This window comes from Mercenaria mercenaria, chromosome 2 (genome assembly GCF_021730395.1).
Source record: "Mercenaria mercenaria strain notata chromosome 2, MADL_Memer_1, whole genome shotgun sequence".
Classification (NCBI taxonomy): Eukaryota; Metazoa; Mollusca; class Bivalvia; order Venerida; family Veneridae; genus Mercenaria; species Mercenaria mercenaria.
Genome location: NC_069362.1, coordinates 88,985,672 through 89,003,499, shown reverse-complemented (window position 1 = coordinate 89,003,499; position 17,828 = coordinate 88,985,672). Strand labels below are relative to the sequence as shown.

Here is a 17,828-nt window from a genome sequence, read left to right as displayed (position 1 = left end):
GAACCAGTTCCTACACAACATTTTGTCAGTAATTTGATGGAGCTACAACTTTTAAAAATGAAATACCTGACTTTTATGTGGCTGGTGATTTTTGTCCAATAATAAATGTCATCTAAGCTTTTGGACCAAATAATGGTCTTATTGTGAAGATGTGATCATTTGGAGAACAGTCATTTTGCCGTGACATAAACATAAAGAAATCAATCAAGTCGATCAAAGCCTGATTAACATTTATTCCGATTTAATAGGATTTACTTGACACAATAACCGATACTTAGTATTTAAAATATTTACACGGTAACCATATTTAAGGTTTGAAGCAATGATATTTAGGTTAATCGTGCATCAATTTCGGATCGATAGCTATTTGATTTGAATTTTCGGGTGAATAATTTTAGAATTTATCGTGGCGGCAAAAATAAAAAACGGATAAGGGGGCAGGCGCATGTGTTGATAATTTCATTCGTTAATTTTATAGATTGAATATTATATGCGTTTACGGATTGGTGTCTCCATGGGTAGTTCGTAGTTGTTATTTACAGTAAGGGATTTCAATCTCAGTAGAAGTCAGTGCCTTGGTTGATTTATCGTGTATGTACACAACCGCAAGTTTTGTCCGTAAAGGTAGTAACGTTCAAGTTTGTCCGTTAGTAATTATCTACTCAAACGCCATTCTGTCCGCGAAAGGAGTACCGCCAGTCTGTCTATTCAGTGCCGGGTTTATATCAAGTAGTAATGTAGTCAAACGCAAGCTTGTCCGTGTAAGTAAGAATGTATACAAATGTCTGTTGATATGTGTAAGTGGTGCGGTATACAAATGGCAGTATGTCCGTGTAAGTAATCAGGGCATGTCCGTGCCCGTATATAGCATCAGTTGTGTCCGTTTAAGTACAAAATTGTCCGTGTAAGTAATAATGTACACAAATGTCTGATGGTATGTGTAAGTTGTGGGGTATGCAAATATCAGCATATCCATGTCAGTAACCAGGGCGTGTCCGTGTCCGTGTTTATACTAGCATCAGTTTGTCCGTTTAAGTGCAAAATTGTCCGTGTAAGTAATAATGTACACAAATGTGTGTTGGTATGTGCAAGTTGTGCGTTATACAAATGCCAGCATGTCCGTGTCAGTAATCAGGGCGTGTCCGTGTCCGTGATCAGGGCGAGTACGTTTTTTATACTACCATCAGTTTGTCTGTTTGTGTGCAAACTTGTCCGTGTAAGTAATTAATGCATACAATATCTGTTGGTACGTGTAAGTTGTGCGGTATACAAATGCCAGCTTGTCCGTGTCAATGATCAGCGCGTGTCCGTGTTTATACTAGCATCAGTTGTCTGTTTAATGCAAACTTGTCGTGTAAGTAATATTGTATACAAATGTCAGTTGGTATGTGTAAGTTGTGCGGTATATACAAATGCCAGTATGTCCGTGTAAGTAATAATGTAAAACAATGTCTGTTGGTATGTGTAAGTTGTGCGGTATACAAATGCCAGTATGTCCGTGTAAGTAATAATGTAAACAAATGTCTGTTGGTATGTGTAAGTTGTGCGGTATACAAATGCCAGCATGTCCGTGTCAGTAATGAGGGCGTGTCCCGTGTCCGTGTTTATACTAGCATCAGTTTGTCCGTTTAAGTGCTCCGTTTAAGTGCAAGCTTGTCCGTGTAAGTAATAATGTATACAAATGTCAGTTGGTATGTGTAAGTTGTGCGGTATATACAAATGCCAGTATGTCCGTGTCAGTAATCAGGGCATGTCCGTGCCTGTGTATATACTAGCAACAGTTTGTCCATTTAAATGCAAACTTGTCCGTGTAAGTATAATGTATCCAAGAAACTACTGTTCTAGGCGTGTCCATGTATATATCCTCGGCGTGTCAGGGCAAATGCCAGTTGTGTATAAAAGTGTACATCATGTCAGTTGTGTATGAAGTTTGTTTACCCGTGTGTTGGTTTACGCGGTAAGGTTTTTGTAAACCCGTGTGTAGGAAAACTAAGTTTACGGTGTAATATTATGTTAACCCGTGTGTTGGTTTTCGGTGTAAAGTTATGTAAACCCGTGTGGTGGTTTACGGTGTAAAGTTATGTAACTCGTGTGTTGGTTTACTTGTGTTTCTGCCGGTCAGTTTAAGTGCGTGAACAAGGTTTGCCTATGGAAGTGTTCCTAATTCCTAGTTTGACGGTTATGCTGGGCAATGTTATTACTCTAAACATTCAATTCGAAACCGTCAGGTTAAACATGTTCCTTCAACAGGCTCCTTGGTACCACAATGGTCCTCTCCATGTGTACCGTTTCACGTGTCCATTGATAAACTTCGCCGTTTAAATGGAATAGGGCATAAGGAAATAGTTCAGAACAGTCGTAACAGGATTCTCAAAATTGACATTTCTTATAAAGCGATAGAATTATTTCGCGCAGATGAATACATTCGTCTAACTCCGGCCTTGATTTTTTCACTTGATAAACTTTCCGTCGCACTTTGAGAGAACTTAGGCTAGAATTTGGCGGAAATTTTCTCGAGAAAATTTTGTGGCGGAAATTCTAGCTTTAGAGTTGCATGTATTTTCCAGCTATTCGAAATTCATTAAACTGATAATCTTAGTAAATCTTTTACCATTAAACGTGTTAAAGTGAACGTATTTTAAGCCTCCCCTGTTACTGCGTACAACAAAATTTAAAAATACGATCTTACAGGGCCTCGAGGTTCGCTCGTGCATATTTTGGTGTCTCTCGAGTAATCCTTGTTGTTTGGCTAATGTTTTGGGGGGCCCTGCAGCGGTTGGTGCATACTAGTGTAGCACGTTGTGCATGTGTAGCACATTAGTGCGTGGTGTAACACGTTAGTGTGTGGTGTAGCTCGTTAGTGCGTGGTGTAGCACGTAAGTGCATGGTGTAGCACGTTAGTGCATGTGTAGCACGTTAGTGCGTGGTGTAGCACGTCAGTGCATGTGTAGCACGTTAGTGCATGGTGTAGCACGTTAGCGCATGGTGTAGCGCGTCCGTACATGGTGTACTCGTCCGTACATGGTGTAGCACGGTAGTGCATGGTGTAACAAATCTTGCGTGTTGTGTAACACTTTAATAACTTACCATATAATTATTAGTCCACTGGGTCAAGCAAATCAGGGGATGGCTTAAAATAGTTTTTATTCTTCGTTTGTCACATAACACCTTAAGCTTGAGTTTCCGCTACGCGCCAGTCAGTTGTGCTTTGTTGTGTTACTATCGCGACTTCAGAATTACTTAGCGGCCACATATATCCACAACGACAGCAGGACAAATTATAGGAAGCTTTACGCAATACTGGGACAGACGTTTAATTTGAAAACAGTGTTCTAAGGACTTGATCTATCTGTCGCCAATATGGTACCGCGGAGGATCTGATCTATCTGTCGCCTATATGGTACCGCGGAGGATCTGATCTATCTGTCACCTATTTGGTACCGCAGAAGATCTATCTATTGAATTAAGCATATTGACACTGACTGTTTAAATAAGTGACAATTCATAGTGCTAGTTGTAATAAATTTATCACTATGTGGGCATTTGCCCGATATGAATAATAATAATAATAATAATAATAATAATAATAACATGATGTCTTTAATTGAAGTAAAGTTGTTGTGTTTTTAATAATTGTTGGAGACCTAATCGTCCGTTTGAGTATGAGATTTCCCCAAATGTACATGAGTGGCCACAATAAACACCTATTACGCAAAGCAGACCAAGCTGTTCGGGAATTGAACCAGGTGTGTTGGATTATGGTAACCGGAGTCTTAAAATAATTAGGGTTATTACTAAAAAATAACCAGGTTTATTTTAGCGACGGATATTGGTTTTGTTTAGATATTAATCGTACAGAAGTTAAATAAATAAATAAGTACATAAATAAATGATATATATTTTACTATAAGAATAGCACTCCAGTTTTAGCGAATACGGCGGAAACTGCCGATGATTACCGAATTTGTCGTCATCAATAATGACGTCATAAGCACCCTCTTTTCACGAGGAAGCCAATGCCTGACTAGCAAAATTCCCACCCACCACACCCTTATTATTACATTTGTATCATAACCGTTAACGCTATTTTGTTGTTTGTGAATATCGAAAACCTCATTTATATATTGTTTAAAAAAAAAAAAAAAAAAAAAATATTGGCTATTTTTTAGTATTTACTAGAGTACTGCGGGAGATTTTATCTGCATTTCAGTGCCAAGATGAATTCAAGCGGTCTAAATATTTCACGGCTCCCAGGGCAGAGGAATCAAGCTCCAGAGAATAAGCATTACACAAGTCAAGGGCTTAAAATTAATGGAGGACAAGCGTATCAACAAACGTAGTGGAACTTTCTATCAGTACATTATATAAAGTGATCTGCAAGGAGTGAACAAAGTTCTCTATTCTACTTACTCAGTCGCTAAGTGAAGCCCAGCGGAAATTCTAGCTTTAGAGTTGCATGTATTTTCCAGCTATTAGAAATTCATTAAAACTGATAATCTTAGTAAATCTTTTACCATTAAACGTGTTAAAGTGAACGTATTTTAAGCCTCCCCTGTTACTGCGTACAACAAAATTTAAAAATACGATCTTACAGGGCCTCGAGGTTCGCTCGTGCATATTTTGGTGTCTCTCGAGTAATCCTTGTTGTTTGGCTAATGTTTTGGGGGGCCCTGCAGCCGGTTGGTGCATACTAGTGTAGCACGTTGTGCATGTGTAGCACATTAGTGCGTGGTGTAACACGTTAGTGTGTGGTGTAGCACGTTAGTGCGTGGTGTAGCACGTAAGTGCATGGTTGTAGCACGTTAGTGCATGTGTAGCACGTTAGTGCGTGGTGTAGCACGTCAGTGCATGTGTAGCACGTTAGTGCATGGTGTAGCACGTTAGCGCATGGTGTAGCGCGTCCGTACATGGTGTAACTCGTCCGTACATGGTGTAGCACGGTAGTGCATGGTGTACACAAATCTTGCGTGTTGTGTAACACTTTAATAACTTACCATATAATTATTAGTCCACTGGGTCAAGCAAATCAGGGGGTGGCTTAAAATAGTTTTTATTCTTCGTTTGTCACATAACACCTTAAGCTTGAGTTTCCGCTACGCGCCAGTCAGTTGTGCTTTGTTGTGTTACTATCGCGACTTCAGAATTACTTAGCGGCCCATATATCCACAACGACAGCAGGACAAATTATAGGAAGCTTTACGCAATATCTGGGACAGACGTTTAATTGAAAACAGTGTTCTAAGGACTTGATCTATCTGTCGCCAATATGATACCGCGGAGGATCTGATCTATCTGTCGCCTATATGGTACCGCGGAGGATCTGATCTATCTGTCACCTATTTGGTACCGCAGAAGATCTATCTATTGAATTAAGCATATTGACACTGACTGTTTAAATAAGTGACAATTCATAGTGCTAGTTGTAATAAATTTATCACTATGTGGGCATTTGCCCGATATGAATAATAATAATAATAATAATAATAATAATAACATGATGTCTTTAATTGAAGTAAAGTTGTTGTGTTTTTAATAATTGTTGGAGACCTAATCGTCCGTTTGAGTATGAGATTTCCCCAAATGTACATGAGTGGCCACAATAAACACCTATTACGCAAAGCAGACCAAGCTGTTCGGGAATTGAACCAGGTGTGTTGGATTATGGTAACCGGAGTCTTAAAATAAATACAATTGAATGAGCGGTTCCCGACTGTTTTAATGCAATATTATCCGTCTACTAAAATATCTTGATAGCGACTAAACATACACTTGTATATTTTACAGTTGTCTTCATTTCTACTCTCCCAAAGGCGCCTGGACTACTTTTCGTAATGGAACAATGCTGATAAGTATATGCAGATGCCGTAACAGTGTCATTGCGCTTTTTTCATCGTTGATGTCATCATAAATCCTTTCTTAACAGTGTTTGTATATTTGATAAGCAATGTTGCTATTGTTAAGATAAGTGATAACTTGACTGGTTTAATAAAGTTTACTTCTGCAAATAAATAGATGTAATCTGCCATGTCTGACATTTGCTAAATTACAGTTAGTTTTCTGTGTATTGATTCACTTGCCATTCCGTTATCACTAATTATTGTTTCTAAAGGTTATTAGAATGGCAGCATTGATTAGTGTGCAGGAGATTTTCACCGTTTTTAGTTAATATTTCTCTAATAAAACTGGCTGAATCAATTACTTTGACGTTGCTCTACAAAAAACCTTAAAACTTTGTTAAATGTCTGCTTTTATCGTAATTTATTTTGTATACAATTAAAGTGACTTCTTCAAACCTGAAGATGCTTTCAATTTTAGTATATTTTAAAACTGATTCTTTAAACTGAGTAAGCATTAGAAAATGAAGTCTTAAAACAGACCCGAATAAAACGTTTTGTACTAGACTTGTCATAAAAGCCGTTTTCATATCATTTCAGGCTTTGAATCACACGTAATTTCACATTTCTAAGAATTAAATAATGATATTAGGTTGAGTGGCGACTCGGACGGTACCTAAGAGTGATCAATCTTCATGTATATATCTTTCTCAGCCTCGTTTCCTTACACAGACTGTTAAACCTTGATTAGGAAAATATTAAAAATGCATAATTGATGTACCGGAAATATTGGCGATAAATCACTTTGTCGTATATATTTCCGTGGCGATGACCTATATTATACTATTTCCATGGCTGAACCCATGCGCTCATGTAAAAGTTCTTTTTATACATGTTCATGGCTAAAGTAGTTTTTCACATTGAATACAATTTTGAATGTTCCTTTAAAACTGTATCGAAGTAGGTGTAATCTTCTGTCCTGAAAACAACGTCTTTTTTACCACAAAGAGACTTGGACTTTCATTTGAATTCGTTCCGTATGAAAGTGAAAAGGGTTGAATGACGAAATATCATAACGATATTTAGAAACTCTCTCTTCTTAATCATGTTAATGGAGAATTAACGAAACAAATACAAAAGTATAACCAACCTGTGAGTGGGTGAGTGAGTTGGGTTTTACGGCGAACCGACACAAAATGGTCATGTATCGCCGAAAAAAACAACCTGAAGGTGAAATAACTAGGATTTATCGCCCCATTACTATGAAAAGTTAAAATGCATGTTCAGTTGGTACCAAGTTAATAAAAGTACTTACTTATATGATATGTGATCGCTGATATTTATGAAGCATCTATTTCTAAGGACTCCTGCCCACAACTGTACACCGATTATACCAAAGATAAAAAAGACAAAGAAACACAACAACAACACATTCCCTAACATTGGCAAGGTATCGAGCAGCAGCATCACCAGTATCCTCATACCTGCAAATTAAAAACATCAATTAACACAAATTTAGATAGTGTGTTTGTTTATGGAAACTGATAAAACATTTACATGGCAACTTGCTGTGAGTTGCAGAACAGACCTCATTACAGTTCGTTATCACGTTGCTGAAGTAGCAGTTATCTTTCCCATGCTACCAGGCAAATCAGTAACAGATACACGACTGATGTGATAGTAAAGATAGATAATCCTGTATTCATGTGACATTCAGACCAGATTGATAGAAGTAATCCCTTGTTACCTTGTTTAATTGCCACCTTGTTTAATTGCCAGTTTGATTACTTTTTACTTTATTTAGTTGTACATGAGATATACTTAATTATTTCGGCAATTAAAAATGTTGTTGAGTGCTTGTTCCTTTGTGTGACTGGAAAAATATAATTTTGATGACATTTTTGCGAATAGAAATATGTTTAAGTTCCTCAAACCATTCTAGCAAAAAGAGCATATAACCCTTACTTTTTAGTTGCCAATATTTTAAGAGTACATTCTAAAGTTTTGAAAAGCCAAGGTTTAATCAAATTCTGCATTGCAGAAAAAAAACTTGATCAAAACGTGCAGGTTAAACAAAAATGTACCAAACCCAATAGCCAGGTGCTGACAACTCAATTTATTGCTGAATCAGAGAAAAGTTTGTGATGATATCTTAACATTGCATGTGAATTCAAGTTTTAAATTCTTTTCCAGCGGGACTATGCCGTTAGAGATGCTATTAATTTGAGCAAATGGTGAATTTGCAGTATTTAATGCCAGGAATCGGGAAATGACAAGATAATTATAGAGTGAGTCATCACACAGTCTTATTACCGGCAGCATGAATTATTTGATCTCTAGAAGATATATATCATTAACTTTAAATCCTGTTATTATTCAGTCGCCAACACTTCACAAAAATGACCATTAGTTACCAATATACAAGCATTCCTCACAATATCTTTGAAAAAGGTTACAGTATAATCAGAAAGAACTTTACACGGAATGCGGAACGATTTAAGACTATGTAACATATTTAAATGTCCAAAATAGAGTAAAGTAAAAAAAAAAGCTTGATCCTAACTGTAAGAATCATTTTAGAATTAAATGTTGATTCTTAAATTGATTTGTTATTTAACATCGCTTGTTAAAACTAGCAAAGTTAATTAACAAATAATCGAGGCCTTCGAGTGGTTTATCGTCTGATTTACCACGGTTCAGAGTTCAGATGCGTAGGAATTGAACCACGAGGGCGTTAGCCCGAGTGGTTAAATACTGAAGCATCTAAACGACGTAAATTAGACGATAAATTACAAGAAGGCATTGATTGTTTTCATTCTGACATGCTCATTGGTATGTTTTAATAAATATTATGCTGGACTTCATTTACGCGAGTAGTAATGTATCGGACGTCAGGCGGCAATATGACGTCATAATTGACGTCATTATGCTCTCTTACCGGTCCGCGCGTCAACCGTTGTTTATCGCAGGATATACAGAGCTTGATTTTCTTCTTTGTTTAACTGGAAATCAAATCGAGCCATGTTAGAATAGTTAATCCAGCAGACGTCATTTTTGGCGCTTTTCGTTAACGTCGCGTCTTGCGCATTTTTGCGCGACGCCCGTTACGTCAGTTGTTTATACCGTATGTCAACGTTTGAATTACTTTCGAAATAATATTAAAGGTTTCGACGCTTAAGACATCATAGTCGGTATGCAACTTATTTTAATTGTTATAAATACATTTTGTGCTATTTCCTAAAATAATTAAGTAATTATTTTCAGAGAATCGCTCGTTCACATGTGTTGGAATTTCATGCTATGAGCATAGAAAATAAATATACAGAAGAGCGCATCTACTCGTCTAGTTCTGTTTATCCGAAACCCTTAACACTAACTTTATAAAAACATACCTTTTTCAGGAAAAGGCAGAAATACTATTAAATTTTCAAATTCTAAACAAATAATGCCGACGGCATAAGTAAAAGTTAAGGAATAAGGTGAGTGATTCGGTGAAACAAATGTGATTTCTTTGTTTTGCCGAAAAAAGTTCATAATAAACAGAACCTATATGTTCCATTTTTTTGCTCAATTTTGGTTTAAAACGGGTGCTTGAATCAGAAGTTTCCGCACCGTGTAGCACCCATGCACGCACACGAAGCCGTCTTTTCTAGGAAGAACTAGCAGCGGCTTCATGGTTAGAATTGAGACACACAAGATCATCTTAGATACGTTTGTGCCTGGACCGGGATCTGAACCCGAACCTTTGGGCTGACAGTCAGACGTGTTAACGTTAGACCATCGTGCCACGTTTATGTTTATTCTCCAACAAGATCGAAACGGAAAACTTGGGGTTATTGCGTGAACAAGACTTTTTTGGGTAGCAGACCACAACCAACTGGCATTCGATAATATTATTCCCTATATATTTGATATACTAGTAAAATGAACTATTTTCACAGAGCTGCCACGAATAGCTGAGCCTATTTCAGAGTGAAACTTATCTTACTTTGAAGAATTGTCCTCAAACTGACGTAAACTGAAGAGAGAAGTAGGGACCCAGTATCTTCTAGAGAGATTTGCTTGCTGCAAAATCGCATCAAAATCACACTGCTGTGACTTGGTATTTAAACTCATTAAAACCAAGTTAAACTTCACAAAATACAACCTTCTTTCTTGTTTTATAGTTTGAATGTGTCAGTGCACATCAAATCGTTATAATGGGTGCCGATAAAAAATTTAAGTGTTGTCCATAGACAAAGAAAGTCGTGAAAATCTACAGTTTCCAGATCAGAGTTTATAGTGTTTCCGACGATCGCCCACGACGACATATTTTCGAACAAAATAGTCTGCTTACAAACGTCTGAATCTACATTGAAGACAAATAAAAACGTCATTAAAATGACATGTTACTGTAGAGTTTGGCCGTATCAGCTCTGTAAAAGTAAAGCTCTTGTTACAAACTTTAAAGATTTTCGCTAAATATGATCTTTTTTTTTTTAATTAAGTTTGGTCATATTTTGAATATTTGAACGTGAGTGTTTGTTTTCAAACTATCTTATCAATGCGAAATCAAGAAAAAAATAAGATCTAAGTCGGGAATCGAACCCGAACCGCTTCGGCAATAAAAACATTCCTACCTTCTTGACCAGTATACCGCGGAGGAATTTGTATGTAATGCCTGTTAATTCTCATGCGTTTCCAAAACATACAATTTGTCAGTAACAAAGTTTCAAAGCCTTTTAAAGAAATAAAGCAATAATTTATCGATATCTAAACACTTCCTTTTATTTGTCATTATCATACGATATGGAGGTCAGTGTCTCTGGGGCATACCAAGGCTTTTAAAGTCTATACGCACATGAGTTCCGCTGGTTAGGATGTGGAGGCCTTCTCCGGAAAATGTTTAAAATATCTTCATCAAAAGATGTGCCCTGGCCGCTTCTGAGGAGATGGTCAAGTCAAATCCCAGAAAAAAAGATATTGCCAATGTTGGTCAGTATGTTAGTACCGAGGATTCCATATATTATCATGACGGAATTGTTGATAAATTATTGGCTTTTGATAATCTTTCGACCAAACAATACCTAGTCCTTGAATTGTTTCTGTGCGTAGGAAGGTCGATTTGATTTGTTTCTTTCGTTGCATACGTGCTGGTAACTTGGAAAAAAATATGCTAAAACCTTCCATTTATACTATTCTTAAAATAATTATGATTGGCGCCTTCGATCCAGAGGGGGGTTGGTTGACAATTAGCTTTTCGTCAGAGGAAGTGAAAAAAATCTAACATAAAACTGCTGTTTTTTGTCACTTTTCGGCGGGTGATTATGTGTACTCGAGGCGTAACCAATGTTTTTGCTTTGGAATATGAGTAATGTCCCGTTTCTACATTCAATTGTTTATTTTTCAAAAAAGACATAACTCTGAAAAAAGAATACTACTTCACCAGTTGTTTAGAGTTGTCTCATAAAAGATGACGAGCTTATCGCCGAATGCAGCCCAGTTCTATATTCTTAATTAAAACAAAACACTTTTTCACATGTTATCCTCGAAAAGTAGTTTACATATTCTTACGATAGAATCTTCGGATGCTGTAAATGATTTTATATGATACTACAAGCATTATGTGTACATTTCTGTTTTTAATGTTGAAAACTGAATGCAAAAATAATACATATATATAAAATAGCTAAAATCAGATAAAGAAATTTGTAAACTATTATATGTACGTGTTTATTGTACGTAATGGTGGTGACACACTGTCATCAAAGCGCCTCTTACATTATATTACGTACATCTGGCAACCGTTTACTAAAGCATACGTGTAAAGGTAACAAGTTTTCATAGATTTTAGATGTTTTTAATTGATGTAATATCAAAAGCACATAGTAAAGACGCACGACCATCAAGTTAAGTATCTTCTTATTTCAGCTATCATTCCAGAGACGTGAATGCTTATTATCAAACACTAAGACAGATAATATCCTCACATTATTGTAGAAAAATTGACATGTCAAAGGAACACCATTTAATATTATCAAAGTATGTTTAAGAGGTTTTAGTAGCATTGCTTAATTGTTGCCAGACACTATTGTTACAATGTCGAGATTACAAATGTTAGAATGGCGCCAAACTAAATTCAATTTACAACTATATAATTGTTAACATTGTCTATTCAGATTATTTACAAAATCTCGAGATTTCTACCAAGGTAGACACTTGTGCCTGAAATGGTGTTTGGACGGTCACCTAGGGTAATCCTCTAATACTTCAGCTGGAAAAACGTTATATGACCGAAATCGCGTTGAAAAAAAAAACAGACGTAATAAATGGCGTCTTAAAGATTTTATCCCAACTTCTTTGTCATTTGCTACACCCAGATACATTATTTTTCGAGTTAATGATACCGAGACTCTGTTTTAAACATTATAAATTAAAGTCAGATAATTGGAGGAAACACTGTATTTTATACAAACTAAATTGTAGTCATAAGACTGGATGACTATCTTGTCGTGCAAGAAATACATTTATTTCTGCAAGAGAGGGCAGGATGTATACGGTTAGCTGGTGTCCCTGCTTCCTTATAAAAGTTATTGTTAGTAAATAATTCAACAATTTATGAGCGAGTGTTTAACCTTTCAAGTCCCTGGAACAAGCTGGTTCATTTTAAATAGAAAGAATGAGTTTGTTGGCACATATATTTTTTTTCTGTAACTCTCCTGTTCAAAATGTTGAAATGCTATGGTGGGACAGTACCTGTGCCTCCTTACGAAAGTAATTTCAACAAAATCATTTTACAATATTTAAGTAAAGGTTTCGCGAAAAAGTACATTTTAAGCCCAGTCTGTATAATTATGAGTCAAAACCTCTCCGTAATACATTTTTATACTGTTTGCGCTCTATAAAACACGGATACTTACTTGGTATCCTGTTGATGGCTCTCAATGGTCGGAGCACCCTGATAGTTCGTATCGCTGAAAGACTTAGGTGTTCTGAATCAATACCATACTCTAGCGTACTGAAGAAAAAATATTTAAAATATTTAATCGAAGACATATATATCGGTATATAAGATATTGTTGATTACAAAGTTTATATTAAACTTTATTATCATTATTGTTATTATCTCTTTAGTTACTTATAAAATATGTTATACATTTAAAGTAGAAGTACAATATCAAGATCAAACAATGAAAAGAAACAGAAGACAGTTACAATGCAAAGTTGTGGCTATTGTTAACTGTTCAAAATACAGAGCTGGCGGGTAATGCACAAGTGACTGCAAAGTGTTGTCTATTTTAAAAGCAAATGTAAATATTAGGTAGGATTGTGCACCACAAGAACAATGGGGTGGGATGGGAATAGATGGGTGGGTGTTATTTCTACAATGTATACACTACATTGCATGTTTTAATTTTAATATCACAAGCCATATAACGCAAGAGAATAATGATGCGCGTAGAAAATACACTTCATTATTTTATTGAACAGTATAACTTTATGGTAAGCATATCTTTCAACGGTACAACGGACATTATTTCTAAATGCGCCGAATGCTGGGTCCAAACAGTTGCGTAAGTATGTTTGTGCTTGGGAACTAGACGAGGAAAATAGGCCATGCAAACATCGGCAATTACGTTGATGAAAAAGGGTACATTTAAAGACAGTTAAACACATTGTTGCTTTTAAAAATCACAGCATGCCATTTTTGGTTATCAAGCTCGGGGAGAAAGACAAACGACAATGATAAATCCTTCAACGTTTGTTCAACAATTCCTCGTTCTTTAGATATAAATGCGCAAGTAAAATCATTGAAACAAATAGATCTACATCCAAGTTGGAACAGCATATTTTGGTAAATGGTTTAAGATAACATTTACTAAGAAAATGTGCAAAATTATAATATGTATAATCAGCATTGTTTATTTATATTCAAATTAAATCTTCTAATGATTAGTTACATAAAGTTCCTATTCAATAAACCTTAATAGCTACACAATGGTTTTATACACAACATATGCCATGCGAAACGACACATCTAGGCGGAAAAAATGAAACAAATCCTTACTTGTCAACTACGTAGTCAACAACTCTTTATAGCATGAAAATGCAGGAAAAATCAAAAATGAATAAAGTATCAAACACAAAAAATGTGGATAAGATCAACTACCAATTCATGCCGATAGAAAATGAATTTGAATCTTAAAATTTTGCTGCCGTGTTGTTATTTTGGGAGACAAATCAATTAAATTGTGGAAGAAAATGGACGCAGAATATGTTTTGTATGTTAACTCCAGCTAAATGATTGATTTAAGATACAGATTTAGACATACAGCACTCATCAATATGATGAAAATAAGTACAATAAAAGCAACATAAAATATTAACATTATTAACCGTTGAATTTAGATTAATTTCGTAAAATGATATCTAAATTGGGGTATTAGTGAGAAAACAACGATAATTGAAAGAGCAGATGCAAGGGTAATATATATAAAACTGATAAGAGCATGCAACTAAAAGCACATAAACACATTTCGTTGTAAGACTATGTATTAAACAATTGCGGCGAATAAAGTTGTAATGTTTATTTAATGCTGCAAGTTGTAAAACGTAACTCTGCTTAATGTAAAGTTATAATGAAGACATAAAAATCGAAACAAGAGGGCCATGATGGCCCTATATCGCTCACATGTTATCATTGCACTTAAGGACAAGTCTTCAAGGTCAAAAGATCATAATAGAAATCAATCAAAAGAATTATGAGAAAATATAGTTGAAATTTTCTTTAAGTAACTTTAAAAACAAGATTTGAAAACTTTTGTAGAGGTACACTAGGCAATGCTACATGTCAAATATCTAAGCTCTTCTGGTTTATTTTTAGAAAATTTTGAAGATTTTTCTATGTACAATCAAGTAACCCCATGGGGCAGGGTCAATTTGACCCAAGGGGTCATGATTTGAATAAATTTTGTAAAAGTCTAATAGGCAATGCTACATGTCAAATATCTAAGATCTAGGCCTTCTTGTTTATTTTTAGAATTTTTTTTTAAGATTTTCCTATGTAAAATCAAGTGACCCCTAGGGCGGAGTCAAATTTGACCCCGGGGGACAAGGTTTGAACAAATTTTGTAGAGGTCCACTAGGCAATGCCACATGTCAAATATCTAGTCTCTAGGCCTTCTAGTTTATTTTTAGAAAATTTTTGAAGATTTTCCTATGTAAAATCAAGTGACCCCTGGGGCGGGGTCAATTTTGACCCAGGGGGTCATGATATGAACAAATTTTGTAGAGGTCCACTAGGTAATGCTACATGTGAAATATCTAAGCTCTAGGCCTTCTGGTTTATTTTTAGAAAACTTTTGAAGATTTTCCTATGTAAAGTCAAGTGACCCCTAGGACGGGGTCAATTTTGACCCCCGGGTCATAATTTGAACAACTTTAGTAGAGGTCCACTAGGCAATGCTACATGTCAAATATCTAAGCTCTAGGGCTTCTGGTTTTTGAGAAGAAGATTTTTTAAATATTTTCCTATGTAAAATCAAGTGACCCCTGGGGCGGGGTCAATTTTGACCCTGGGGGCCATGATTTGAACAAATTTTGTAGAGGTCCACCAGGCAATGCTACATGTGAAATATCTAAGCTCTAGGCCTTCTGGTTTATTTTCAGAAATTTTTTGAAGATTTTCCTATGTAAAATCAAGTGACCCCTGGGGCGGGGTCAATTTTGACCCCGGGGTCATGATTTGAACAATTTTAGTAGAGGTCCACTAGGCAATGCTACATGTCAAATATCTAAGCTCTAAGGCTTCTGGTTTTTGAGAAGAAGATTTTTGAAGATTTTCTTATGTAAAATCAAGTGACCCCTGGGGCGGGGTCAATTTTGTCCCCGGGGTCATGATTTGAACAAATTTGGTAGAGCTCTACTAGGCAATGCTTCACACCAAATATCTTAGCTCTAGGGCTTCTGGTTTTTGAGAAGAAGATTTTTAAAGTTTTTCCTTTCGGTTGCCATGGCAACCAGTGTTCTGCATGCAATTCAATTCTTTGAACAATTTTGAAAGGGGACCATCCAAGGAACATCCCTGTGAAGTTTCATCAAAATTGGCCTGTTGGTTTAGGAGGAGATGTTGTTTAAAGGAAAGTGTGAACGGACGTACAACGGACGGACGGACGGACGGACAGACGGACGGACGCCGGACGATGAGCGATCACAATACCTCACCCTGAGCACTTTGTGCTCAGGTGAGCTAAAAAACAAATCCTTCAAAAAAACATTTTATTATGGTAGTAATGGCATCAGATGAACCAAGATATTTAGGGCACACTTTCCAATGTAACGGTACAAATAATACTGTAGAATACAACACAAAATTACGGAGTAACAAGACAAACGAAACACACAATAACACACCATAGTGTGCCAATTAAGATGACACGCATTACAGTTTCGTATAACAAAATTTAGAAATCAGACATACAGCTGTACAAACACTATTGAAGGTAGGTAATTAAGAGCATATTAATATGGATACACGGACAGTTTTACTTTCAAATCCAAATTAAGACAATTATTCATGCCTTATATACAACCGAACTGATCTTTGAACTTCTTCACGCTTGAAATGAAATATGATGGGAAGACAGTTATTTTTCTGCATTTGAATGCATGACTTTACTTTCCGACGGATAATAAAAGACCGGCGCACTTACATAAATATATCAGGGAATACAAATGCATAGAATATGTGTTTAAAAAAGACAACACAACAACAAAAACTATTGAATATTCAAGCCACACAACAAAAACTATTGAACATTAAAGCCACGTGCGGAAATAAAGCATCTACGATGTGAATAACAGCAGTAATAGATTACATGAAATGGCTGCCAGCAGAGTATTTTGAATTCCGTAAGAATTTATTTTTCGTATAGTCAAATCATACATTATATATTCTGCGTCCATTTTCAGTGCAATTTACATTAAAACGTTTTTTTGTTTTATGACTATAGCTAAAGAACGTCAAAATCTGAGTACAGAACTGTCTAATTTTACAAACAGACCACATGGAAACTATTACCAATAATTTGTGCAATATATATATTTATGCATTTCAAACAATCTGTAGGAAAACTATATGATCTTTCAGCCTAAATATAAGATTATACATTAAAAATTTGCATTCATTGCTTTAAATGAAAACATACTATCATATAAGAAGAACATGAACACTGTTCCACAAACTAACAGCTAAAGTATGTACATGGAATGTTATGTTTTTTCTTTACTTTAAGCATCTACGAAAAAAGGAATCTATCTTACCCGGCAAGCACAATAAACATGTCAAGTCTGTTCCAGGAGTCCTCTAGGTACGTCGTCTTTCCCCAGAATCCCATAGCCGTGATCTTGATAATCATCTCCACGGCGAAGAATGCGAAGATGAAGTGGTCAAAATTCTGAAGTATCCGACAGCGGACGCTATCGCAAACATTGTCATTACATGGCTGGTACATACCGAGAGTTACACAGTTTAGGATGATGACGCACATACTCAGTCGTTCGAACCATGTGAATAACGTTAAGGAAAACGTTGACAAGCATGCTTAAATTCACTATAAGTATTGAAATAATGAAATTTAATATGGTAATATTGACGTTTATTTTAATAATATATATATAATAATATATAATAATAATAATTTTATTAATAATGATGATTACATTACAAGAAACTAAAACGGTGATGATACATTTATTGATGATAATATAGATGGTGATGTTTATTATTATTATTATTATTATTTATTTATTTATTTATTTATTTATTTATTATTATTATTATTATGATTTAAAATAAAAAGATGATGATGATGATTTGTATAGACGTCCACGTGTTTAGATTACGTAAATAAACGTCTTCTTGAGTTACACAGACTGGTAAGAAATTACACAGAATATATCTCTACAATGCATTCACTTAATATATCACTACATAAAAGTACAATGTATCGAATG

General features: G+C 35.6%; 1 protein-coding gene across 6 annotated transcripts in view; it reads right to left on the bottom strand.

Moving 5' to 3' along the window:
- LOC123564549 (voltage-dependent T-type calcium channel subunit alpha-1G-like) overlaps positions 1-17,395 on the bottom strand; it is a 67,791-nt gene extending 50,396 nt beyond the window's left edge. For 4 of the 6 annotated variants that reach the window (XM_053537170.1, XM_053537168.1, XM_053537171.1 and 1 more), the window contains exons 1-4: positions 17,136-17,395; positions 13,882-13,905; positions 12,734-12,831; positions 7,150-7,318 (exon numbers count right to left, since the gene is read on the bottom strand). In XM_053537170.1, coding sequence (XP_053393145.1) covers positions 7,150-7,318; positions 12,734-12,831; positions 13,882-13,905; positions 17,136-17,362 — 518 coding nt within the window. In that variant the 5' untranslated portion in view covers positions 17,363-17,395. The remainder of the gene's footprint in view (positions 1-7,149; positions 7,319-12,733; positions 12,832-13,881; positions 13,906-17,135) is intronic. The other 2 variants (XM_053537173.1, XM_053537169.1) reach the window with 1 other exon arrangement.
- Between the last annotated feature and the right edge of the window lie 433 nt (positions 17,396-17,828).